We start from the raw sequence: 26,562 nt of genomic DNA on the forward strand, positions 1-26,562 counted from the left end.
CAACCTTGCTTGTGCCAAACACCTGTTCACGCGTAATTCTCGCAACGGGATATTTTCTATTTGATTCATCGTTCTAACAACTTGACAGTTAAACTGGAGCGCAAATACGCGCAGAAAAAAAAATCATTCTTAAAAAAAGGAATTTCAAGTAACTTACCTAGATTAACGAAGCTCATCACCATATCTGCATCATTCAGAAACGCAGTTTCTTGATATGTGGCCAGAGGAGGACTCTGGGTCGTTCGCATGGACTGGTATCGGTCCATAATGCCTTCCACTTGGCTTTTCTCCTCGTTAAATATAGTGTTGTATAAGTCCAACATGAAAAGTGGAGCGGAGTTGTACTTTCCGTGAGACAGATGCGGTCTCGGTCTGTGTGGCAGCCCGAGGATGGACAGGATCTCCTTCTGCATCTCCCTCTTCTCGTGCGTCCGCAGCCGCCGGTGGATGAAACCCGGGTGCACTTCGTTGTTTCCATCCAGTGAATAATTACTCCCCGCGACCTGCATATACATGCAGTAATAAGCGCTCCACCACAATCCGACCAAGGCAAGCCAGCAGTTGGTCATGGTGTTGTCCTGCTGTGCTGTTCGGAGTCCCAAGTGTTTATGGCTTGGAGCTTCAGTCGCTTATCCAAATGTAAAATAGGCGTAATGGTAACGAAGCGCGCGGTTATCTGTCGCAGCCGCAGATCAAAAGCGAGAAAAGACTCTTGAATCAAGCCATTTGAAATACTTCCTAAAGAGAAATGTGCAAAATAGTGTCAGTTCTGCTTTCATTTCTGATTCCCGTAGCGCGCTGTGCTGCTTCAGGATAAAGTGCACCATGAGAAACTTTATTCTGAGCGCTCCGGTAAGTCGGTCATAAGACGTTTGATACGAAGTTCACCAACAAAAGAAAAAGTCCACTGAAAGAATCCATTTTAAACAGATTGTTCTCCAAAATATAATATTTTCCAATGTTGCGCACTGACAAGAGTCGCCCTTTAATAGTTGAAGTGGTCTCAGTGACGGTCACCTACTCCTACAGGCTGTGTATGAGAGTAACTGGAATCAGCAGGTTGCAGTCCATAATATGCGTGCGCGCGCATGTACGTGTGTGTGCGTCTGTGTGTGTGTGCTCTGAAACCGCCCACTCCGTGCGCACTTAGCCAGAGGTGGAGCTACTTTAACATTATATTTCCATATTTTGTTCGCATCAGAATAACAGTCCATCTATTCTGATTTTTTTTAAAGTAAGTCTACTTTGCATTAGATGCTCATAATGTTCCTGTAACATTATTTCAGTCTGTGACATCATGACTTCATCATTAACGTATTTGTGATATTTTTGCCGTTATTACAAGTATTGGGGAATAACTTCAGAGCTGCGATTTCGCTTTCTGCAGCGGGCTTGTAAAGAGGGTTACACTTCCAAGTGATGTACATTAAAGTCTCCACATTCTGCTTTAATGAAGCCTGGTTTGCATCTTCACACACATCCAGAATCAAGGCGCGTGTGTCGACTCCGCTGAAGCAGAATACATGTTGCCCAGTTGAGGCACGACCCCTGACGATGGAGTTGGAAACAGCAGGCAATGACGCACAGCAACCTACAGAGAAGTGATCCGATCTCCTTTAAACGCTATAGAAATAAACTGTCTTAAGTATTCCAATTAATTGTTTAACTTAACATCTCAAATCTAAACCAGCTGCATAATGGGGCTGCACCTTCAAGTCACCGCCTTCGTTAAATGAACAGATCGCACCAATTAGTAAAATGCTTGCTGTTAAACGTCATGCATGCTGCAGGTCTAAACATATTTAAAATGATAATTATATCTAGTGCTAGCAGAGGACAGCTGAACATGTCCCAGAAACCTCTACATGAAAAGGAGTTCTTTTAAATCCTTATGTCCCTCCCATCCTTCCTCTTCCTCCCATCCTTCCTCTCATCCTAACCTGTGTTGTGTCTTCATGGCCCCTTCAGACTGAGATGGTCCTGGTGATAAGGTCCAAAGGTGTCCATATCTCTGTGTGTCTCTGCTACTGCTGCTGCTGCCAGAGCCTATCTTATCTGCACGTGAAGAGTGAGAACCAGCATCAAAGACACTCTCTCACACACACACACACACACACACACACACACACACACACACACACACACACACACACACACACACACACACACAGCTCTAACAAAAAAACTTTTCACTTTAATACAGCTAAAATTAAATGTCATGCTACTTTACATAAATCATTTTACACCACGTTAAAGGACAGTGCTGGTGTTTTTTGCATGTTGTTCACTTAAACATATGTAGAGTTATAATAATATTACTGGCAACCATGTTGTAGGGCAGAGCATACCACAGGAGACTTTTGGATGTAAAAATGTTTCCCCTATCTACCAAGCAGAAGTCCTGTCGGTACAGAATGAAAATAATGAAGCCTTGTTTGAGACACGCACCTGTGAGTGTTAAGAGAGACTACTGACAGATCAAACTCTAAAACAACAGAAGCAGAGCTGGAGACGTCCCGCTGGGCTCACGGATCTCCAGGATGTCATTTATCAGATTCTTTGCTTTTCTTGGACTCAACATTCCCATTTACTTAAATGAGAGCTTGTTCCTGATTTATAACACAGATTCAGTGGCTATGCTGGAGTTGAGCAACACAAAATAAATTGGCAATGACACAGTGAATGGTGAGTTTCCGTAAGATGTTTTTTTGGCTCTTGCACTAAACACACAAAGGGAAATAGTCATTTTGCGGGTAAAAATATGAAAGGAAACGGGGTGGGGGGGGGGGTTACCACCTCATATGAGTCAGCTCATGGTGACAACAGCATGGAATCCACATGTTTCAAACACTTAGTGGGCCATAACCTTTGGGCATGTGTGATATTAAACAAACACAAGCCATCACTAAAGCATCCACAGCCTCTTCTTCTTTGGTGCTCTCCAGTGTTCACAACATTCCTGTGATAAACAGGCGGCACCAAGCAGGTTGACAAAAATTGAAAAAAGCACTTAAATACTTCTATATGTCCTTAACATTTTGCTTGACATTAAGCAACTGTGTGTGTGGAGCCCCCCAGAGGCAGAGCAGGTGGTGTGTGTGTGTGTGTGTGTGTGCTTGGTGAAATGGACGTAGAGGGAGGAGGAAACATTAAACAGAGGTTCTGTGTCCTGTCATCACACTGTCTAGACAGGACACCTCCTAGACCTAATGAGGTCTTTGTCTGTCTGTATCTATCTCTTTTACTCTCTCACACACACACACATCTTGATTTTAGTTCTTCAGTTTTCCTGCGAGACCTTACTTATTAAAGAGCATTAGGAGGTCACACAGAAGTTCACACAAACTTGCACATAGAGAACCTTGTACGTGTGTTGTGTGCTCAAGTCCCCCCACCCCCACACACACACACACACACACACACACACACTCCAAAACCATAGGAATGTTTACACCTGGCACAGATCGGACAAGAAGTGCTGAATCTTCTGCAATAATTACAGTATATTGCTATGGTTACTAGCTCACACGCACGTGAACATACGTCTTATCCTTGTAATCAAGTGTTTGTTCAAAGGAACAATGGCGAGCTGCTGCAGGTTTTGTGCTTTTGATGCCTTTTTAGTCTTTTGTGTTGGATTACTTTTGTGGTCACAGTCTTCCTATAGCGCAGCATCCCCCAGCACATAAACACATCTCAGGGATTCTCCTTGATGATTTGCTTTAAAAAAAAATAAGGTGCAAGATCAGTTCTTTAAACAACATGTATATTTATAGTTCACAAAAACAAAATAATCAGAGGAACAGGCCGATACTCAAATGACAGCAAGAGTTAAACCTTTTGGTAAAGACAGAGATGCATCAAGGAAATGAAGTTAAAGCCTCAGTGTGAGCTGGATGTGGAGCTCGACTCCCTCCCAAATTATACCAACTTTATTTTCTCTTATCTTTCTGGTATTTTAGAAGTCATTCTTCCAAAAACTATGTTTGTGTACGGCTCGTCATTTTAACACACACAAAACCTAAATAAAACAATAAACTAAGAACACAACAGGGTGAATGAAACATACATTCTTACTTAGTTATAGTATTTCACACAACTTCAAGTCACTATATCAGACATTTAGGACGGGAGGTTTGGGTCACAAGCTAATATGGTAAAGATGGTTTTATCTGAATACAAAATCAACCAGATTTGGTAAACATGTGGTCAGAGAGCAGAGGAGCTGCAACATGGAGATTCACAAGGCCTCTGCAAACTAAATCCTAGGAGAATGTTCCCTCCTCTTCCTGCCCCAGTTGTGAAACTGGTTGCCCCGGTGACAGCTTCTGATTGGATGACAGGAAGTCCGTGGTTGATCTCGTACTGCATGGCCTGGACGGAGGAAGACAGATTAAACTAATTACTAAGTATCTTTGTAAATCAGAAGGTTTTTACTTAATGAACTCAACATGATGTCAAATGTGGTAAACATTATGTTGTTTATTATTTAAAATATGAGAAAAAGAATATTATTAACTTTTTCTTAAAGTGAACGAACATTGTGCACGTTTGTTTTCAGTTTTTTGATCCGACACACCTTTCTATAAGACTCTCGTGTGCAAAAACTTTGTAGTAAGTGAGCCAACTTGAAAAAAACAGTTTGTGTGACTATGAACCATAAATTACAAATCATCTCATGCAAAAAAGACTTTATGGACATTAAAATCACCAAAAACACAGATTGATGTCAGTACATGAGTGAGAGAATAGACTGATATTGTCTGTCGCTATGACGCTGACATATTGGGATGGTAGATAAGATGAACATCACGTGTACCTGTGTGAAGGATGCAGCATCGTAGCAGCTGTACATGGCGGAGGAGCGGTCGGCCCGCAGACACTGCTGAGGGAAGGCGCTGATCTGCTCTGCTAACTGCAGGGCTGCCTGTAAAGCTGTGGTTGCAACATGAAGTCAGCCCAACAGTGACATAGAATAACACATACGGCTCATAGTAGGAAATGTAGACATTCATAACATAGGAAAGGTTATTGTGTTATTAACCCTTTCTCTTTTTACAAAAAACTAAATCACAGCCCTTCCATGCTGCATGTCCCTGCTGCTGCGTTGAGCTCTACCCATGTGCCTCCTCGCCAACATGAAAGCACAACCAGATCGGCCCTATGGAAAAAGCGATGAGTCATGATGCCACACTTTGATGCCCTTCTTGTGCATGTACGTGTTGGTGAGCTGCTACTTCTTTGCTTCCCTCTGATGTTAAACCCGCGTTAAGTGATCATCCCTCACAGAGGCCAATTAGGCCGAGGCTTCACTGTGGGAAGAGGAACTTCCTAAAAGAATTAAGTTAATCTTCTTCCAACGTCAAATATTTGCACATGGAAAGGCTTTTTGGGGATTTTAAGGATTTCATGAGTTAATGTAATACAGGATATTGAAACGCATGCATAACTTAATCCTCACACTGCTGCTTGAATGAGTGAGCAGAGCGTAGTGCTAACAGTGAGTTATGGTGTATAGTATAAGAAAACAGATTCACTGGTAAAAATGTACATTATATAGGATTTCGTCTTAAGACTTAAGAGTCAGTTTCTTAAAAACGATGTTTCCTGAATTCTGGTCACATGACTGATCTCCACAGTGAATAACGATCTACATCCCCCACTGACGGAGGACTTCCAGCCTCCGCCCTATCTGCTCTTCAAATCCCTAACGTTTGCCAACAAATGTCTACACTAACTAACACCTTGGCCATCAGGAACGACTCTGTTGGCCAGTCCGTAGGCAAGAGCCTCCTGTGCTCCAATCGGTCGTCCAGTCAGAATCAAGTCCAGAGCTCGTGACAGACCAATGAGACGCGGGAGCCGCACTGTGCCTCCATCAATCAGGGGCACTCCTGAAAGAAGAAGAGAGGAACCGTTAAAACTTGTCTTTGGTACATGTTGTATCACATTCAGACATGTTGGCACCAAGAGACTCAGATATAGAGCACCAAAATATCTCAGACAGATGTATTTTTGCTCATTCATACTAAAAGTCCTCTTACAATGGGACTCATAATCAGGTGATTTATCTATTATTCAATAAGTCACTCAGTATTAGTCTTATCAAGAAAAAAAACGCAAAATATTCTCATTGTAAATTCAATTTATTATATTTGGCCTTTGGAAAAAGAAAGAAATTAAAAGATGTCACTTTGGGCTCAAATAAATTTTGATGGACAATCTTCTGGATTTTGCGATAAATCGGGAAAGAAATTGACGGACTGATTGATAATGAAAATAATTATTAGTTGCTCTATTCTGCACCGTTTCTCAATCACATTTCAAAATGATTGTGCCAGTGAACAATATATCCAGAATGTGGGGGTGGTGGAGGTTTTCTAAAATTACCATCAGACAAAAATTTCAATTTAAAAGGCGAAAGGAAAAGTAGGGCACTGTGCCAGTGCGCTGGGCTCAGGTCTCTTACACTGTGTGAAAACAGCCAAAGAAAAACACTTGGAGACATAATATACTGCTGGCATTAATCGAGGTTACAGCTGTCAGGGGAACACAGTTTTGAAACAATTTTACTCCTCAACTGTAACTCTGCTTTCTTTCAGTCAGGACGTGAAAACTCAAACTCCTCCTCACTCAGTCTCACTGGACACATTTGCATTATTACTGGCTGCACCAGGGAGCAAGGGGGAGAAACAAGAGCAGAGAGAGTACACTGCAAGGTACAGTAAGCTTCTGGCATCTGTCCTAATTTCTAAAGAGCACCAGCTGGAACTGGCATACTCTCTACTGTTCAGCGCTCCCAAGTTCCACGCCACAATCCCGACTCCCTAATTCCTCCAAGTCGCTGATTCTATTTGACCGCCCTTATTGAGAGCACATGTGTCGGACATGTTTTCTTAACCCCAAATCATCATGCTAGCTTTCAGATTTCTTTCTCCGCCCTCTCTCATTCTGTGGGGAGTCGTGGAAATACTGTGATTCTATTCATACTCTGCGAGCTACTCTCTTTCTCCGTGTCGTTCAAATAAATTCAATCGGAATACATGGAATACCAGTGTTAATGCACGTGCGACCCATCCAGGGGCCTGGTGTGGGTTCAAACAGTCGGCACATATGGTGCTGTGACGGACAGGAGACTGTGATTAGGTGGGGGAGGGGGGTGTTACACCGTCTGCAAATACTAGATTTCACTCAATGTTTCAGTCATCCCCCATTACAGGGGGGGTATCCTTCTGAAATGTAAATTACAGAGTGTACTACGGAGCACGCCGAGCTGATGAAATGCCACACATTATAAGAATAGCACAGAGCCGTGCAGTGCAGGTGTGTGTCTGATGAGTGTGTGAGGTTCAAGGTCTTTTCGATATGGACTGAGAGTGTTTCAGTGTTTCGGCCAGGCTTTTGCTGCTCTGTGGAGCTTTGTCTTGGCCCACGTGTAACTGCACACACAAGGGCATTCCTATACAAGTCGTCAAATTATAACTTTTCATTTGTTGCTACTCCGTCTCTCCACGTACGCACATGTAGCCCTGGTTGGGAATCATTCCGCTGTCATCAGCCACAGAGGCTTGATTAGGGCAAAGAGCTTCTCTAAGTTGGGTCCAACACCATCACCCTTGATTACAGCTGAAGACAGAAAGAGGAAGACAGGAATGAGAGAGACAGGAGGCTGGCTTTAAAACAGTGCGAGGAAGACAGAGCCTGACTCTAAGAAGGATAGATAAAGAGCCAGGTTGACCTCCAGTCAGTCTCTCTTTGGTGCCACTGTTGGCACCATCGCTATCAGCAACCGGAAGGATCTCCTTCTTATCCGCAGCGCTCGTCTCCAGCACCTCCACCCCTTACCCTCCTCTCTGTCTGATAGTCCCGTCTCTGATGTGTCCTATTTGCGGGAATTTACACAGACCTGCGCTTTGTCCCACATGAATGGGAGCCGAGAGGTTGGAAGCAACTCATTGAAGTACTTTAACTCAAAAGGCATGTTTGGCTTGAAAGAAGATGGCTGAGGCGGAGAGCGGTGGCTTCTGATCTCCTGTTCCAAGATTCATAGAGGAAAATGTTTGGCAGCGATCCTGATACTAGATAATCAGTTAGGTTCTGCAAAACAAAAAGTGTGGATTTGCCATTGTTGTTCTTCAGTAATGAGCTAAACATTTGGAATGGAGCCCTCTGCCTTCTTGTTTAAAGCAGATAAGCCCATTGTCAAGCCTGCGGCTTGTTATTAACAAGGTTGAACATGAGTCAGCAAAGCCCATTGTTTAATAACCAGATATAAGAGGTGGTTCTCTCCCTGCATCATACTGCCATCACATCTTATCTGACTGACGTGTAGGAGGAGTCTGGGGGAAACAATCAACCTTGTGTTTTATCTATTTGCTACAGAGTTGCATATTATGTGTTGGCCTGTGTGTGACAGTTCAGGTCTTCTTGAAGACTACGAGTCATCACAAACTATTTCAGTAAGAAACTAAGATCTCTTAGGTATTGTGGTTTTTAGTAAATCAGTATTCATTTGGTAACCCTACCAAACATTAAAAAGTATTTAATGACATTTTTCATTAATATTATCTAAAGAGATTCTTTGTCACATTGAGTAACTAGAAGGGCACTCGGAGAGCGCTGACCTCCGCCAAGGTTGTTTCCATAAGGGAAAAACTATGTGGTTTTTTCACCCCCTGATTCGGATTCACACCAAGTTTCATGAAGATGGGGTCAGTAGTTCTTCCATAATCCTGATGACTAATCAAAACACAAAACAAACCGAACACACGGGTTTTCTAAAGACCTCAAATATTTTTATAATAATACATGAACATATCATTTAATGAAAGCAGTGTCTCCTTTAACTGTGTTAAGATTGTTAGAGAGAACATTGCTGGACACCATCTTGTGATGGGAGACCGGGGCGTAAAGTGGGGGGGGCAATGTCCATTTCTCCACTTCCTACCCCCCTACTTCCAGTACTTCCAGTACTTCCAGCGCCTTTGCTTGGACCACACCTATCCTCCAACGGCCTTCATTTTGAACTCACCCCCCCCTTCATCCCAATCAAACCAGGCAGCCGTTATTTAAGAGCATAAAGCAGACCTGGGTTCAAGCCCCCTTGTCAGCTATTATTCACAGCGCTGAAATGAAATGTCAGATGAAGACACTGAATCCTAACCAGCTGAAAGACTTGCTGACCTCTGAACTCCTTGTGGAATTGGGAAGCCCAAACAGGAAAGTGTGTTTTTTTCTACCTGATATTGGAACAGAGTCTGGCAGGACGAGAGATCACACTCCACGGGACTTCACATCCAACATCTACAGCTACTAATAAACCTGAGAACAAGAGTGTGAAGCACAACACACTGAGGTGTTCTGGTGTGCTGCTGGTGCTGCTGGCATCCTCACCACATCAAAGTAAAACCCACTACAATGGCCTCCCGTGATGAGGGTAATGCGATTAAGTTTGATGTGGATTAACAATTTCCGGACAATTCCAGACTAAATGGATAGAGGGGGGGGGGGGAAAGCGGACCTTCAATCAGAAGCTCACTTTGAAATACTCACTAGAAATTAAAGGAAAATAGCTGCATTGGGAAAACGAGTGCCACACAGTTAACTTGATTTCATATATTTAGCCCACTGAGTTAATACTAGGGCTGTGTGTTCTTCAGTTTGCAGAGCACCATTATACAAGACCACCAAGGCTGCAAACACGGCCTTAGACCATGACTATGGCAGAGGAGATGGATCACATCACAAGACACAACTTGTAACTGTACAAAATGATACAAATATCTCGCCATCAATTTTGTTGACTGATTTAAGCCTCTGCACACAACTGCTCCGTCCATTCACTCTTTATGGAAAACAAACCTGAAGTTTCAAAAAAGGACTGTCGGATTTGAGGCGAGATGATGTAGTCACTGGACTATGTCAGTCAGTTTCAAACTCACTGAGCGGGTGTTTGAATTGGCCGATGTTATGTCAGCTTTGGACGGAGGTTTGACTTCGATTCAACATGTGGCTTCTTCTTATTTGGCGCTCTTCTTCTGTCCCTCGTCCAGGTATGAGACAGGACTTAAAACTATGAAAAAGAGAAAGGGAGGACACACTGACATGACTTATTGGTGTGTGTTTGAGGGGTCTTCATTTGTCGGTCTCTACTTCAAACAGGGAAATCAGAGGAGTGCTATCCTAACAATACTGGAAAACCTCCATGCTTGCCTGATTTAGCCTCGCCACCAAAGAAAAATCCTTGAATGAAGTATCACTGAACTATTTTAAGTTTCCTTTTCCGGTGCCAACTTTTCTTCTTTTTTTTTTTGCTTTGTAATGTTCCTCTGGGTTAGGGAACCAGAATAACATCAGGGAATTAGGTAAGCACGGTGGTTTTTCATTCAGGTCTCTCAAAATCCAACGAGCAGTAGACACTAATACCAGACTCCTGTGACGCAATCATCTCCTCCTTCTCATTTCCTCCTCGGCGAGGCAGAGGGGCCCCAGACAGGAAGCCACAGGTTCGGCAGCCAATCACGTGCCAGAAAGCTGTCAGATCCTTATGGTTGCCATTGGCCCACATCAGAGCGGTGCAGTGAGCCTCTGGGTTTTTTGACTCCAAAGCCACCAGGGATTCCCTCCGGCTGCTGCCATCTGTGCCCGACCCCAAAACGGTTACAGAATTCAACCATTAAAAAGGAAATAATCTGTAAGAAACACGGGATCTTTAAATAAACTGTGCGCACCACATAGCAGCGCTACTTTTGATGTAAATGGGGAGGGAAGTTCGGTTTTCAATTGTTTAATGTTGGGAAAATGCACTCTTTTTCCACTGTAAACGAAACTCACTTAAGGTCTTATGAGAAATGTCTCCTTGTGGAATGCAGCCCCCATTAAATCCTGTTAATGTTCCTTCACCCACACCAGAATTTAAACTAACTACAGCCTTGACAAGGTGAAGATGCTGGTTGTGCAGCATACAGCTACGCAGAGTATGGGTATAAAGAAAAACAGCAGTCAGAGTAATAATCACTTTGCTAAATGCACTTCTGAAAAACCGCAGTGGTTTCAACTAAGCTGGCGGAAACGAGTCAAATGTGTTGACAAACAAGCCTGAAGATATGTGGCAATCAACCGGCGGAGAATTAATTACTGGGAGGAAATGTGTCGAAACCACAGTAACGCTTATTTCTGCCTCCCAAGCATAGTTTTGAGCTGATGGAAGAAGTTTGAGTGCAGGCATTAGATTAATTTCATCCCTAATGGGACACGCAGAGATCAGACTGAGATTCTTGAATCTGATTGTGTCCAGAGATGCACCGATAATGTTAACATTGCATTAAACGTTTTCTCCTGAACTACTTCCATCTTCAAATCAAAAGCTTTTCCTACTTCTCCTCTTCTTCTTCTTCTTCTTCCTGGCCGACGGCCAAGCTGTTGCTTGAACTTGAACGTAAACAGCAGGTAACGTACAGAACTAATAGTGGGACGCAGGATCCTTTCTCTCGGGAAACTGTCTTTTCAACACTTTTGGTAAAACATATGTCAATAGAGACACTAATTGTACAAATCAATAACATGCAGAGGACAGACTGTGTTTAGTTAGGTGTAAAAAAAACCTGGGATTTGTAGAGTCGCAGCAATAAATAGAGCTGGTAATCCTTTTCGATACGATACCCGCGTTTCACTACTTTAACCAAAAGTATCGATTCTTTATTCTGGGAAATATAAAACATGTTTTTCTTCAACAGTTTGTGCTTAAACAGCTCTGAACCTGAGCAGACTGAGCAAAGGCCGGAGCGAGAAGGCACTGAAGACTTGCCACCAGACAGTCAGACACACAGAAAGACACGGGCACTGCCAGGATGCTCTCCTGTAAATTACAGGCCTGCGATGATAAGCCCTGCATGTTTACACTCTAAATCTAGTACTGCCAGTAAATTATAGTACAACAGTGGTATTTATAAACACCATGGTTGTATTTTAAACCTTCTAGAAGCATGGACAAAGCAGTGAGCACTGAGAGATGCTGCAACGGTCCAACACGAGCCACTTCTACAGAGTAAAGTCGGCCATGACGTGCTGGGATCAGGATCAGCTTCAATTGTTTACAGCAGAGGATCCAAAGTACGACTTGTTCTTTCAAAAACTTTAGCCGAGTCAGCGGGCAAACCATGCCAGTAAGCTAGGAGACGCCAAAAAAGGAAAATGTTGTTTATGAGGAAATTGTGTGACATAAATAATATGTAAGCCCCGAAGTGGAAACCTGGCAGTGGGTTGCTTCCTCTCCTACTTATCAAGACTGCCCAGCAGACTCTGGCCGCGATGCCAAAAGGTCACGGTCACTGGCGTTATCGCACTGCGACTCCGTCCTCGCACACAAACAGGAGGAGGCTGGGGTGATAACAGAGGACGGAGTAACCAAGTTAAAAAATAGAAACAGCGTCGACTTCCTGGCATTAGGGGACAGATGATGCATGCCTGGATGAAAAAGAAAAAAACACATGGATACTTTCATGGACGGATATAATTAGATGAGCAGATACAAACGGCTGGAGGAGCAGCACAGCAGAGAATAAGGGGGCGGGAGTTGCAGAACTATTCCTATTCTTACTGCCAGCATGAATACTGACGGAGGAGTGGAGGCTACGACATCAACAGGAGCTGCTGAGCTTATTCTAGCCGCAGTGATCGTAGTGGAAGTGGGAGTAGCAACAGAACTGTGGAACACAATCCCTACAAGTATAAGGAAGTCTATTGGTTTAAACTAACGTTTAAAAAAAGGGTCGTGTTCACCGTTATGTTGTCATGGTCTGATATATGTCCTGTGTATTTATTCATGTGGAATTATCGTCTTTACACGTGCATTATATAAACGTATGATCTGGTGCAATACATTTATTGTACACTGTACCCGTTTAAATAAACCAAGACATGAATGAATGGAACTAGAACAAGTGCATGTATCGTAGTAAACATGCTCCTGACAAGTTTACGGTCTCAAGTGCTGCTTTCAAGTCATCTTCAAAGCAGCATTTACAGTCAAATAGACGACAAAGCGGCGTCTGCTTAAGGGTGTGGCTACCTTGTGAGTGAAAATCAAGATGGCGACGGACAAAATGCAAAAAACTTGAGGCATCAAAACGTCAATTCACAAACCAATGGGTGACGTCACAGTGATCACGTCCAAGGGTAGAACTTCTACTACTAGTGACAGTTGCAGGAGTAAAACAATGTACATTTAGTGGCTGCAGTAGTTTTAGTAACTCGTAGTTTACTAGTGGTGGTGTTATTTGTCATGGTAGTAATAAGAAGTACTTGTTGTAATATCAATATTATCAGTAATGGCATTAGAGAAACTTTAAAGGAGTAATATTTGCTGAAACTAAAGCTGAGGCAGTTGTACTATAAAATAGTAGCACTGCTCGTAGCAGAAGCAAGATGAACCTGAGGGAGCAGCAGGATGAACCTGAGGGAGCAGCAGGATGAACCTGAGGGAGCAGCAGGATGAACCTGAGGGAGCAGCAGGATGAACCTGAGGGTGCAGAAGGATGAAGCAGGATGAACCTGAGGGAGCAGCAGGATGAACCTGAGGGAGCAGCAGGATGAACCTGAGGGAGCAGCAAGATGAACCTGAGGGTGCAGCAGGATGAACCTGAGGGAGCAGCAGGATGAACCTGAGGGTGCAGAAGGATGGAGCAGGATGAACCTGAGGGAGCAGCAGGATGAACCTGAGGGAGCAGCAAGATGAACCTGAGGGAGCAGCAAGATGAACCTGAGGGAGCAGCAGGATGAACCTGAGGGAGCAGCAGGATGAACCTGAGGGAGCAGCAGGATGAACCTGAGGGAGCAGCAGGATGAACCTGAGGGAGCAGCAGGATGAACCTGAGGGAGCAGCAGGATGAACCTGGGTAGAGAAAGTGTCAGCAGTGACAGCATTCGTTGATGCTCTCAGTGAAACTACCTTGAATGAAGGAATTAGTAGATTAGAAGACTACAGTAGGAGAACAGTACAGCATAGTACAGTAGTAACTCGAGAGCAGCTGCGTGAGGTGTCAGACGTACCAAACCTGCGACAGAACACCCCCATGACGGCGCTCTCCTCCACCACTCTCAGATCTGCCAGCAGAGCCAGCTCCAGCCCTCCAGCCACAGCGAAGCCACTGACCGCTGCTATCAGCGGCTTCGACAGTTCCAAACGAGACGGACCCTGGAGGAAACAACAACAACAACCGGGTTAGTACATACACTGGATACATAATATGAATTGTTAACAAGGCAGCAACACTGCTTCCTGTAGAAGACATCTACTGTATATTATATATATATATATATTATATTTGAAGCATCGCTGTATGAATGTATATTTTCACTCTCCATTTCATGCTTTGTTTTTACCTCTCTGACTCCATGTTGCATCTACTAAAACATTTCTATATTTCAAATAGTCAAACAAAAAGAGTAACAAATGATCAAAGTTCTGGCTGAACACATGAAGCAGTGATTTCTGTGAGGAGGTTCACTCAGTCCCAGAGAACATCGCAACAGATTTGATGGAGGCTGCAGTTTGTGCATCTCACAGCACAACATTTATGCTATAATCCTTATTCTTTGTCAAGTGATAGCAGTGTTGCACATACACAACACACACACACACACACACACAGTTATGGAGGCATTTCCCTAATTCAACATCATTCCTTAAACCCAGTTTCACCACCACCTGTCTTTACAAGAAGAATATTCACAATCACTACTGACCACATCTTCTGGTTTTATATTTGTGTGGAAACATTTAGCCCTCCATTAAGATCATAAGGAAATATAGATATAACCCTCACACACGCACACGCACACAAAACAGCGCTCACCATCGGACCGGGACCCTTGGTGACATCTTGCTCCAATTTGAGGGAGTCTATGTGATTGGCCAGCTCTTTCAGATCATAACCAGCGCAGAAATTCCCTCCTGGAGGAGACCACAAAATTACAAAGTATGGCAGCTGGAAAGTCGGAGAGGAAGGAAAATGATGAGGATGAAAAAAACAACATGTTGAGCTGGAGACTGAGGGCTGCAATTTGGACAGCAGCTTGCTTTGGGCTAGCTGGCACACAAATGCTTCTCTTCCTTAAAAGAGCCCAAATCCAATACAGTCACAAACTATTGCATGTGCTCTCTCTCACACACACACACACACACACACACACACACACACACACACACACACACACACAATATCCTCAATAATGGAAGACTAACATACATACAACCACAGCCCCTTCCGTTGGATTCATGTGGTAATTACAACATTACCCAAGAGGCCTACAAACACTATGTCACAGGCTCAGGCAGGGACTCATAAAATCCTCCTCTCTCCGTAATGTAACAGTAATGAAAATGATTATAACGAACACATGTGCCAGCAACACCCATCAACTGGGAGCTTTGATTACAGCTATGGGTCAGCGCAGGGCAATTATAGAAAAACTGTGCGTCATGCTGTTTATGGGAGCAGCGGTGTGACAGCGCTCCCTCAACCCCTTTGTCCTTGTAGGAGAGAAAAAGAGCAGAAGCTATGAAGAGCTGGACATTCATGGAGCGTCTTAAAGCATCATTTACACTGTGGAGGTGCGTTAGTGAACCCAGGGGCCAAACAGAGACATGCGAGACAAATAAATTATTGATGGTTGAATTCCATTTAGCGGCTTCAGTTTCTGGGTCCAGGTATTGTGCATTCTGCCTCACCGTCTCACCGTCATGGGTCACTTGAATAGAAGAGCGCATTATAAGTTACACCTGTGCTTTTCCTACCACGACAATACAAAAAGATCTCTGCTGTGAAAGTACAGTAAAGTAAAAGTACACTGTAAAAATACTGTTAGGAGTAAAAGTCCAGCATTATTTAAGTAATAGGTATGAAAGTATAATTGGGGAAATGAACTTTAAAGTATCACAAGTACTACTATTATGCATACATCATGTATGCGTACATTGTAATTTGAACTCTAACAAACAGAGTCCTAACACCATCAGTGGGTTTTTATGAGGCTTTACATAAAAGTCTCGTCTTCCCCTCACTTCAGATGAACATGTGCAAGTAGTGACACGGCTACGCTGACATCTAGCTTGTACCTGACCACAAACGCCCACAGAAATCCGAATCCCAAACACTCCAAATATGTGCCAGCATATTCAAAAGTTTTTTAAAAAACATATTGACACTGAAAAATGAGACCGGAGAGTGTGATCGTTTTGCAGCTAATTTGAACAAAATGGTTTCCTGATGTTTTCAGAAAGACTCCGAACTAGAACCTCCCTGCTTGTCATCTCATAACACAGAAACTGCTAATCACCTCTGAAGGTCAGTGTTCTTGTTATAGTGGAGCAGCAGTACAGGACAACCTGCTGACAGGAATGTGTGGCGGGACCATTAAAAGCACATTACAGACATTGTGCGAATCTCAGAAGAGCCCTTTTTGTGGGAACGACCTACTGTGCTGTTCATTGCTAACCCATTTAACACAAGCTAATCACACACACACACACACACACACACACACACACACGCACACACACGCACACACACACACACAGTTCACAGCTGAGACTAGTGGCACTCTGTAGCAGTCATCTGGAGAGGCTCCAACCTCTGCAGTACCAAACAAAGTATATACTTGTGTCTCTTGAGGCCACAGTGCACTTTATACAGCAGACAGGTTGATCCAGGTTGAAGACATTATTTCCACTGGGGAAGGAGGTCACTCAGTGTGTGTGATGATTATTTTTAGAGGTATTAGGAGCCGTGGCATGATTCTGGCTTTGGGCGGCTGACACAGTGCAGGCCACCTCACAGGTGTGTGTGTGTGTGTTTTTTCTGTGTGTGCACTGGTCTGGTCACCTCGGCATTTCGCTTAGATCTAAAGGACTCCAAGGAGCAAAGGCTGGAAAAAAAGACGCAGAGGAAGAATGTGACGGAGAGAAGGTGGGGCTGAGAGCAGAGGAGAGGAAGAGATGAAGGGCTGAGGAGTTTCAATGACTATCCCATGACTTTCCATCACGGCATCAGAGCACTTCTACAACCTACATTGTTCTCCCTTTTCTGCTTTGCAGATATTTTTCAGCCCATGGATGTGTTTGTATACTTGGCTGCAACAACATTTCCCCTGGTGGGATAAAAAAGTTCAACTTGACTTGAATAGTCGGTTTAAAACAGGAAGTTAAGAAGTTGTAAAATACATTTTGGCAAAAACTAATCTGTAACTTGAAAACACAATGTCTCCACTTCCCTGAGTTTTGGGAAATACGCTTATTATTATTTATCAGAACTATGCTAAGTATGAAGCTAAAGTATGGGACTTGTCATCACTGCAAGGTTGGGGTTAGACTCCAGGAAGTTACTGCTCCTGGCCAAGAAATACTGTCCGGCACATAACACCCCATAAAACCAGAGCTTGTTTGTACACTTATAATTACAGATGAAACAAACAAGATGTAAGAATGAGCCGTTTAGAGGTGCTCGTTGGTACAGAGCCGGGATAGCTGTTTCCAGTCTTAAGCTAAGCTAAGCGGTAGTTTCACATTTAGCGTACAGACATAAGAATGTTATCAATCTCTCATCCATCTCTTTGCATAAATTGTTTTTTTCTTGCAGGTGTAATCCTCTCAGAATTTCATGATATTCTAAAAAAAACAAAACAAACATTGAACACAACCTAGAAGATAACTCACCTTTCCCATGCAGCACAGCCACGTTTAGGTCTGGGTCACTGTCGAAGGCCTCCAGCTCTTCAAGCAGACGCCTCGCCGTCTCCCGGTTCACCGCATTACGCACCTCGGGCCGGTTTATTGCCACGGAAACCACAGCCCCCCTGCGCTCTGTGACCACGGTCTGTCCCGCAACTAATGACAGAGAATGATTAAGATGCAGAGAAAGAGTCCAATATGGACCTCAATACAAAGAGGTCGACCCAGAGACATTACATGTTTAACCTCCACTGTAGGAGGGATGGAGATGGAATGTAAATCCCTTTATGTGGACAGACTTGATAACAGAAAGTGCGACAGACAGTGAAACAATGAAAAGAGATGGTCTGGATTGAGGTGAGCGCCTTGGCTCTCGCGCTGTCTCAGTGTGTGTTTATAAGTGTGTGTGAGTGTGCCAGTGACTGTGGCTTGAGGTTGCAGCAGGCAGTTGACCTGACATTGTTTAGGGTCCTCCCAGGGACTCCAGCTGTCCACCGCAGCCAGAGGCAACTGCATCCAAGAGAGAACAGCAAGGAAAGCAAAGCTACCGAGCGCATTAACCTCGCTCACACAGGCTATTCTAAGAGAAGGGACTGCTAAACAAAACCCAGTGAAGTGAGGCATGACAGGGTGGAGAGGAAAAAAAGGCAATTTGTCTCAGGCAGGACTTTCTACTGTGCTTCACCTCAAACAAATTATCACACAGCGCAGTGTGTGCAAGGGAGTAGAACCACGTTGTAACTACCTGTGTGTAATGTTGTTGTCCATTTTATTTCACAGTTATACTTTAAGACTTAAGTGCAGAGTGTGAGCAACACGCAGTGAGCCAGCAGGGCAACGCAGAATAAACATTAACAGCACATTGCAGTGGTATGAATGTTTCCGAAGAGTTTTATTTCTTTTTAAAACAAGAATAAATAAATGGACCTTATTATTTAAGGTCATCAATTGTTTTGATCATTTATTAAAAGTACTATATTATTATTATTATTATTATTATTTTATGGTTTCAGCTTCTCAAAGATTGTAATTTTCTGCCTTTTCTATATTTATTCGACTAACTGAATCAATTAATCATAGAATGGAAATGTTAGGAGCAACATTAGCTGGTTAAGCAACAACTTTCTTTTTTTTTCACAGCACATGTCATAGCAGGAAAGCTACAGGCGGGACTAACAACATTAATAATAGTTTACCACTTTCAGAGCTTTTGTTTTGTGTATGTTGGCTCACTGGGTCACTTAAAGAAACTGAGACCTCATTTAGGGTCATTCATTACACCTGAGCGTGACTCTGAATTGATGATATCTTGCTTTAAAAGACCTACAGTTCTCGCATTAATTAAAATTGAGTGTGCTGTGGTACAGGTGTGTAACGCTAATGTCTGTACCAGACTCTATATATATATAAATATATAATATATAATATATAAAAGGTCTGTGCGGATATTGTTGCAGCCTCTGCTGCCCCCCACAGTCATTGTTAGGTTACTGCATGTTTCCACACATACCTGTTCCTGTGTCTTCACCTCCCGCTGCAGTGCTGTAGGATTTTATTGGCGACAAACTCGTCGTTATCGTCTGTCTAAATGTATTACTGTGACATGTAGACCTTAACATTGGCGTCAGCGTCCAACAATGTTTCAGCGCCATTTGTTGACTAACTCATGAACAACTAGCTTCTAACTGAACTCAAACTAATTAAACGCTTGAACGTCAATATCAAAATGACTAAAAACTAGCATTTCTTTCTTTACACAGTATGCTAACTAACTTGAACACAATTCTTATAAGGAGTAACACTTTTATACTTCCCCACAGAAACAAGAACGACGCAAACAAGGTTCTGGGACTTGGTGCATTGCGGTGGCACGACCTACAAACGTACAGCAGATGGCGACATTGAGCCACTTTGCAGGTCAACCGCTTCCTCTGCAACGCAACGTCGCTCTGTGGTCATATAAATGACGAAAGCAAACTCCACATCACATTTTCTTTCATTTTTTTAATAAAAGATTTCTCTTTTGTGTTCTTTTTACACATTTTAAGGCATCATGCACAAAAAAAGCCATACTAAAGGCATTATGCTTACCCTCTACCAAAAATTATGTCCTAACATTTGATTTTGCAGTTAAAAATAAGTTTGTACAAATATGGCATGTAAGCTGGCATGTCAGTGAATCTCAAAGCAGAACATCACCTGCTTTCACCGTTTTTGTAAACATGGCTTTGAGCAAAATAGGACTGAGGAAAAGACAAGAGAAAGGGAAAGCATGCTTCAACGTGGGGCTAAATTTCCCTGAAAAGCATGCAATGCATCTTAAATCATATTTACAATGCATCTTTTTCACTGTCAACAGAGTTATTTTTTTTAATTGTATCAATTAAAGTTAAGACAATAAAAAGTTTGTCCACAATAACAGACGGACTGACAGACAGAAAGACAGGATGTGTCCATAATATCCCCCAACCTCAACACAGACGTCGCTCAGATTTGTCATCAAACAAAACACTACAAGATTTTTTTTTTTTTAAATACATGAAGCATTGTAGATGTACCTCCAGACACACCCTGTCATCTGGAAGGTATTACAACCTCAAAACAACTGAAGGATCCTCTAAGTTTTCTTGTATTCATTTTATAAATTTGTGTGTAACAGCCCCACTCGGGCTCAAAATTAGGTTAAAAGAAAATCTTGTAGTGTCCACCCTGGCATACATCTGGGAGGTGGCGGGTAGCTTTGGCACAGTTGTGTCCAGTTGTGCTCTTTTGTGGTGATCCGTGTGCGTTATACTATATTGAAGACCATGGATAGATACTGTTCATATGAAACCTGGATCCAGCCATCCTGGTCTGTATCGTACCGCCTGAACACGTCAGTCAACCTCTGTGGAAAGGAGGAAGAAATTGTGAATTTAAATGCTCATTCTCATTTTAATTTCTCCGACGTCTCTGATGCAAAAGGGATATACAGTGCATCCGGAAAGTATTCATACCCCTTCACTTTTTACACATTTTATTATGTTACAGCCTAATTCCAAAAGGGATTAAATAAATAAAAATTCTCAGCATTCTACACACAATATCGCATAATGACAAAGTGAAGAAAGGTTTTTATTAAAAAATAAAAAATAAAATAAAAAAACATGTACATAAGTATTCACACCCTTTGCTGTGACACTCAAAATTGAGCTCAGGTGCATCTCTTTTCCACTGATCATCCTTGAGATGTTTCTACAACTTGATTGGAGTCCACTTGTGGTCAATTCAATTGATTTGGAAAGGCACACACCTGTCTATATACTTTTATTTTTTTTATTTAGCCTTTATTTATACAGGTAAAATGTCATTGAGACAAGGTCTCATTCTCAAGAGAGACCTGGTCAGATGGTAACAGTACCATACAAGTTACACACTTACAGGACACTAAACACAGAGGCAACAGTCAAATAAAACATCATAACAAATAAAATTAAAAGGCTGTAACATAACAAAATGTGGAAAAAGCGAAGGGGTATGAATACTTTCCGGATGCACTGCATGTATGAAAAGTGTCGTTTGTATTTCAACACTTTTCGATTTCTCAACATTATCATCGTCACATTTCATTCAGTTACTACCGTAGTTAACAGACGTTCAACACTGGGTCATTGAATGTGCTTGAATTATTTACCCTATACTCCTGGAGATGCAAATATAGCAACACAAGGTCATACATTCAAATTTAGGTATGAAAAAAGTGCCAAACAAAGTGAATGGTTGAGACATCTCGAGGCCATTCAACAGCTACTGTTATGTTACTATCCTGGTCAGAGTGGAGCGCTGCTTCGGCTTCTGTATTAGTGAAAGGTTATAGTTACGCTTGGCAGCTTCCATTACAATTGTATGCGTGTGAAATTACTCAAATGGAACATACCGGCTCAAGTGGAACTTCAACAGGACTGTAATGAGTTTCTTAAATATGCATAATTAAAACTCCCCATTGAATCTTAGGAACACAAGAGAAGCCTCGCTGTAGGTAGTAACCCAAAGGACATCCTATACTCAAGCTTGTGCATACGTGTGAAGAACAAAATGGAGATGTCATGTTATATACAGTTTATTTGGATTGAGTGTGAATCTGTTACCTGTAGTACAATACAGCACTGGATGAAGTCATCGAAGGCAACCTGTCCCTTCCGCTGGCGGTCGAACTTCTCTATCAGCGTGCAGTAGAACTGTTCTGATAGACGGTAGCCTGCACACAAGTCAAACAGAAATCATTCAGAATCAAACGTAGACTGAGCAGTTTTATTTATTTTATTTGCTAAGTTACATTTATGTGTAATCAGGTTAGCTTTGTCTAAAACATGAATTGTTTTTTTTGCGCATAAAAACGATTTTGGATTTGTCTCCTATTGTTTGTTCTGCATTGTAAATGGGAAGCTGGAACAGCATGTCTGCGACGTATTTACAACATGAGCAGAACTCCAAACACTTCCTTTAATAAACATTTCCAATGGCATGCAGGTCTATTCAAACGTACAGAGCTACAGAAAAGACAAAGTCTGACCTTTTGACCCCGAGAAACGACCTTCCTAGAGACAGCTACGGAGCCCACATTCATCAAAAGTAAATACACCAGCATACTTTGCTGCTCACCGAATCCAGTCAGCGCCTGTTTGAGCTCGTTCTTATCGATGAAGCCAGAGTTGTCCCTGTCGTAGTTCCTGAAGATGTTCTGCCAGTCTGTGATGTACTTCCACACGCCGGCGAACTCATTGAAGTTCACCCCACCTTTATTTTCCCTGTCGAACATGGCTGAAGGAGAGAGGGAGGAGGTTGAGACGAGGATATTATTGTGTACACACACATACACACAACTTGAGAACAGCATACAGTTCGGACTGATCCTCTGACATGAAAGCATAAATGGTCCCACACATAGTTTTAAAGAGCTGTCAGAGAGCAGAAAAGTGTAATCTGTGAGTGTCACACTTCACTAACTCATGCCTCAAAGGACGACGTTATAACAGAGGAAGAATAATGCTTGATGGCCTCCACCAATACTACACTCCTCACCCTCATGCGGTTCAATCCAATTACCTCCCAACAAAGGGAGTGTTATCACAGGATATGCTTCTTGCTGGGGGACTATTAAACAATGGGTTTACTGAGTTTGGAAGAGTAGGAAGGGGAGGCGATGGGATTATAAGAATTTACTCCGCAAGTCACACAACAAAAAGGGAACAAAGTACATATGAGACCCGGGGAAAGACATTTGTAACATATTTTTGACTGAACTGGAAGCAATGGCATAAAATGTGGCAAAAAAACATATTTCAGGTTCCAAAAGAGAGATCAATTAAAAATAATCTCAGTATATAACATAGCTTATTTAGCTTCTTTGTGTTAAAGTTCAGTTTGACCTACAATAGATAGTCCTCAACTACACTGCAGACTCTAAGTTATTAACCTCAGTATATGACAACTGTTTCAAGAGTTCAAACAGATCGATATTTGGAGTGAGAGGCAATCGTCTGATGCCTTTCGAGACAAACTTTCCCATTTCTCGCTGATGCTCTATCCTGCTGTTATTGATGGCTGCAGGTTTCCTCTACAGCAGCAACTACTGGAGCCAAAGATAAGTTTGTTTCTGCCCTCAGACCATAATGAATTTATCCAGTTGTCATGGAGATGACGCAAATAAACAACAAAGAACAACAAGCAGTTGTGTAGAAGTTGGACATGTCACCGTCAGCAGCTACTTACATATGATGGAGCGCACCGTCACAGGGTTGAAAGGAGTCCATGTGCCTGTGAGACAGAAATAATACCAGTTAAAAACATAGCAGCACAGTGAGACAGACACATGGCCTAGTTAGTATCTATTGTAAGAACAGCAAACAAAACGACAGATAATACATCTACAAAGGTGACAATTATGAGGGGATGAAAGCTCATATGGTAAGTTTTTAGTAGAGATTTGCAAGACTGTCAAGTACAACAGCTGAGAGCAGCCGCGGTTGCCAATATGAAATATGACATTATCTAAAAAAATAAATAAACAGTTTTCTCGGCTCAGACATTTGAGTATGATGACGAAAGATCAATACTTTGTCAGTTTAGGATCAGAAACATTTTGTGGAAATCTAACATCTTAAAATATTTCTGATATCCAATGGAAGCCAGTGCATTTGTACTGGTTGACACGCTGTCAGTGCAGTAGTCAGACTGATGATGGACAGTGGTCATGTTCAGTTCACACAGGAGCCACGTGCACTAATAATGCATCACCGGAGAGGAGGATAAAAGCATTCACCAAATGTCAAAATCTCATTAAGGAGGGAGTGGGCGACATATGAATGCATCTAATGAACACGTTTAAAACCAGTGACATCATAACGTTTATAAAACGTGGAAGTATTTTAAAAAGTGACTTGTTGAGTTTAGAGACACTGTACGTCCTTTTCTCCTCAAACACACACAATGGTTATTTTTCATCTATGGGACAAACTCTTCAATCTTGTGAATGTGAATATAGCTGTCATTTATATGGCCAGAAAAAGACTGACTGGGCTTTAGCTCAGCAGGTTGTTTATACTTTATAGCCCTCTCTTCACACTAAACTCTCCAGACGCTGAGATTTATCAGTGCATTGAAATCCTTGCTGACTCACCATCTCACTTCATTACAGAGAAGCCCGACAGTTCAGGACCAGGAGTAAAGAGAAGGGAGTGTGGGAATATGCAGGGACGATATAAGAAGAGAGAACCAGTAAAAAACAGAAAAAAGAAAGAAGAGCGATAACCAGATGAGCAAAGGCAACAAAAGAAAAGAGAGAAAGGAGATGAGAATGAGCACAAAACATTTGCAGTTTTTGTTGCAGTAACCTGAACTCTATCCCTAATTCTGCTGACCTAAGATTCCTCCCTGCAACTCTATCTGCAGACCCAAAAAAGAATCTGCAGAATTTTAGTGTGAAGTCTTTTTCACACTGTGTTGCTTCTAGTTGCTGTGTATAGGCAAGAATCTGGCGATACGATATGTATCATGATACAGAGGTTGCAAATCAATATATTGCAAAATTGTAAGCAAGGAGATATTACTGCGATTTTAATCTACATTTTGGAAAACTGTCATAGTATAAAGAACACACTCCATAGTATATAACATCTATAATATTATACTATCTATTGGAGTGCTGATGTAAAGCTACAAACATTAAGTACTATAAGTGTATTGATTTGTCAGACTAACTGTTGTAGTGCTGCAGTGCAGTCTGATGAAAACCTCATGTCTCCCACAAGTTCTTTGTTTGTTTTATAAAAACAATACCATTTTACGACAAACTGATGAAATTCTGTACAGACATTCATGTTTCCCAGAGGATGAATCCTGCGGACTTTGGTGATCATCTGACTTTTTTCTCGTGCGCCATCACAAGGTTGTCATTGTATAATTTTAGTGGAAATGTCTTCACAGGTATTGGATGGATTGCAATCAAATTTGGAACACACATTCATTAATCATCGAAATCATTTTGTTATTCCCATGACTTTTTATTTAGCGCTGCATCAGATCAAATTTGTTATTTGTCCGATACTTTGGTTTATGACCAAATAACTGCAGAACTAATGACAGCCTCAGCTGTACTGTTTAGTGCTAATTAGCAACTGTTAGCTAACTAAGAGAGTGATCAACAAGGAGCACGTTATACTTGCTGAACATGCAGATGTTTCTGTACTGCAAATGCTTCTTAGCAGATGTACACCGATACAGACATATCTGCAATAAGATAACATCAATAAAGGCCTGGCTCATTCATCAGTGGAGCTGAAAACCAACCGATCAGACAGAAAAAGACGCAGACACATCACAGATCCTTTTGTAATGGCTGAATAAATGTTGCTCCAGAATTACAGCCATCAGAGAAATGACCAAAGGCAGAGAAAAGAAGAACAAGCTGTGACCTTTCCAGCCACACTGATTCTAACTCACACTCACTCACACTCACACACACACACACACTTTTCACACCAGTAGCAAGCTGTGAGGTCACCAATGTATGACAGACAGACTGCGGCTGCCCAGTGTGAGGTGGCCATATTGGTTGAGATGTTTGTGTGCGTCTGCATGTGCGTCTGATGGCAAACTGGGACAATACACCCTCTGTCCAGTCCACACACTGGGCTCTCTCACTGGTGAGACCAACTGCCGGTGGTGAGATGGAGAGAGAAGTGAGGAAATATAGGAGGTGAGGAGAGAGGCAGGCTGGTGGAAAAACAGGATGAACTGACCGCAGTGTGTACTCGTACACATAACGCTGTGCTGGAGCTCAGTGAGACACTTGTACATACACACTTGACATATGTAAGCACACATGGACATCAACTTTTACACACAAACCACAAATGTTCAGCTATACATCTTAAAGTAGTTTCACAGACCAGGCAGGATGAAGCAGGGGATGAACATCATCACTACCACCATTCTTAGAAATCAAAAAGGTTTGAAATCAGCTGTTATACTTGTGTTTTTCTTCTTTCCAACTAATCGCTCATGTTTCATAACCCATTAGAAATAGTAACTGAAATGGATGAGGCAGTAAGTCATTCCCAGTTTCTGTTTGTTTTTGTGGTTTACGTCAGCAGATAATAGTCATGATGTGTGAGACAGACCAGCAGGCTCAAGGAATCTGGTCACTCATAAACAACAGTGACTAAAACAACCGGTGCCTCAGAACGTAAATTCATTGAGTAACACAGTCAGTGAATGCATGAAGCATCTCATCCTCTATTCAGCTATAACAGACATCGCTAAGCAGGTCTGAAAATTGATAACAAGGGAAATAT

At 42.3% G+C, this 26,562-nt stretch overlaps 3 protein-coding genes across 4 annotated transcripts in view; all 3 read right to left on the bottom strand.

The window, feature by feature from the left end:
* The window catches only part of bmp6 (bone morphogenetic protein 6), a 44,325-nt gene extending 43,306 nt beyond the window's left edge, over positions 1-1,019 (bottom strand). Inside the window, exon 1 of the mRNA XM_029457614.1 lies at positions 158-1,019. Within this exon, the coding sequence (XP_029313474.1) occupies positions 158-569 (412 nt within the window). The 5' untranslated portion in view covers positions 570-1,019. The remainder of the gene's footprint in view (positions 1-157) is intronic.
* A 2,730-nt stretch (positions 1,020-3,749) lies between these two features.
* LOC115025651 (probable enoyl-CoA hydratase) lies at positions 3,750-19,523 on the bottom strand. Its single transcript, XM_029458065.1, has 7 exons — positions 19,239-19,523; positions 17,714-17,884; positions 14,856-14,953; positions 14,050-14,194; positions 5,745-5,894; positions 4,820-4,935; positions 3,750-4,374 (listed from the first exon to the last, which is right to left on the bottom strand). Exons 1-7 carry the CDS (start codon positions 19,378-19,380, stop codon positions 4,210-4,212), a joined length of 987 nt encoding a protein of 328 aa, XP_029313925.1. The 5' UTR covers positions 19,381-19,523; the 3' UTR covers positions 3,750-4,209.
* A 194-nt stretch (positions 19,524-19,717) lies between these two features.
* pdcd6 (programmed cell death 6) overlaps positions 19,718-26,562 on the bottom strand; it is a 15,743-nt gene continuing 8,898 nt past the window's right edge. The window contains exons 3-6 of one of the 2 annotated variants that reach the window (XM_029458066.1): positions 23,480-23,524; positions 22,358-22,528; positions 21,856-21,965; positions 19,718-20,615 (exon numbers count right to left, since the gene is read on the bottom strand). In XM_029458066.1, the coding sequence (XP_029313926.1) occupies positions 20,517-20,615; positions 21,856-21,965; positions 22,358-22,528; positions 23,480-23,524 (425 nt within the window). In that variant the 3' untranslated portion in view covers positions 19,718-20,516. The remainder of the gene's footprint in view (positions 20,616-21,855; positions 21,966-22,357; positions 22,529-23,479; positions 23,525-26,562) is intronic. The other variant, XM_029458067.1, reaches the window with a different exon arrangement.

This window comes from Cottoperca gobio, chromosome 20 (genome assembly GCF_900634415.1).
Source record: "Cottoperca gobio chromosome 20, fCotGob3.1, whole genome shotgun sequence".
NCBI lineage: Eukaryota > Metazoa > Chordata > Actinopteri > Perciformes > Bovichtidae > Cottoperca > Cottoperca gobio.

Excerpts from the sequence above, each read along its gene's own strand:
- LOC115025651 (XM_029458065.1), bottom strand. The coding sequence starts at position 19,380 with ATGGCGCTGAAACATTGTTGGACGCTGACGCCAATGTTAAGGTCTACA. Across the intron at positions 17,885-19,238 it reads AGGTGAAGACACAGGAACAG|TTGCGGGACAGACCGTGGTC; the intron begins GTATGTGTGGAA and ends CTCTGTCATTAG. Across the intron at positions 14,954-17,713 it reads GGCTGTGCTGCATGGGAAAG|GAGGGAATTTCTGCGCTGGT; the intron begins GTGAGTTATCTT and ends GGTCTCCTCCAG.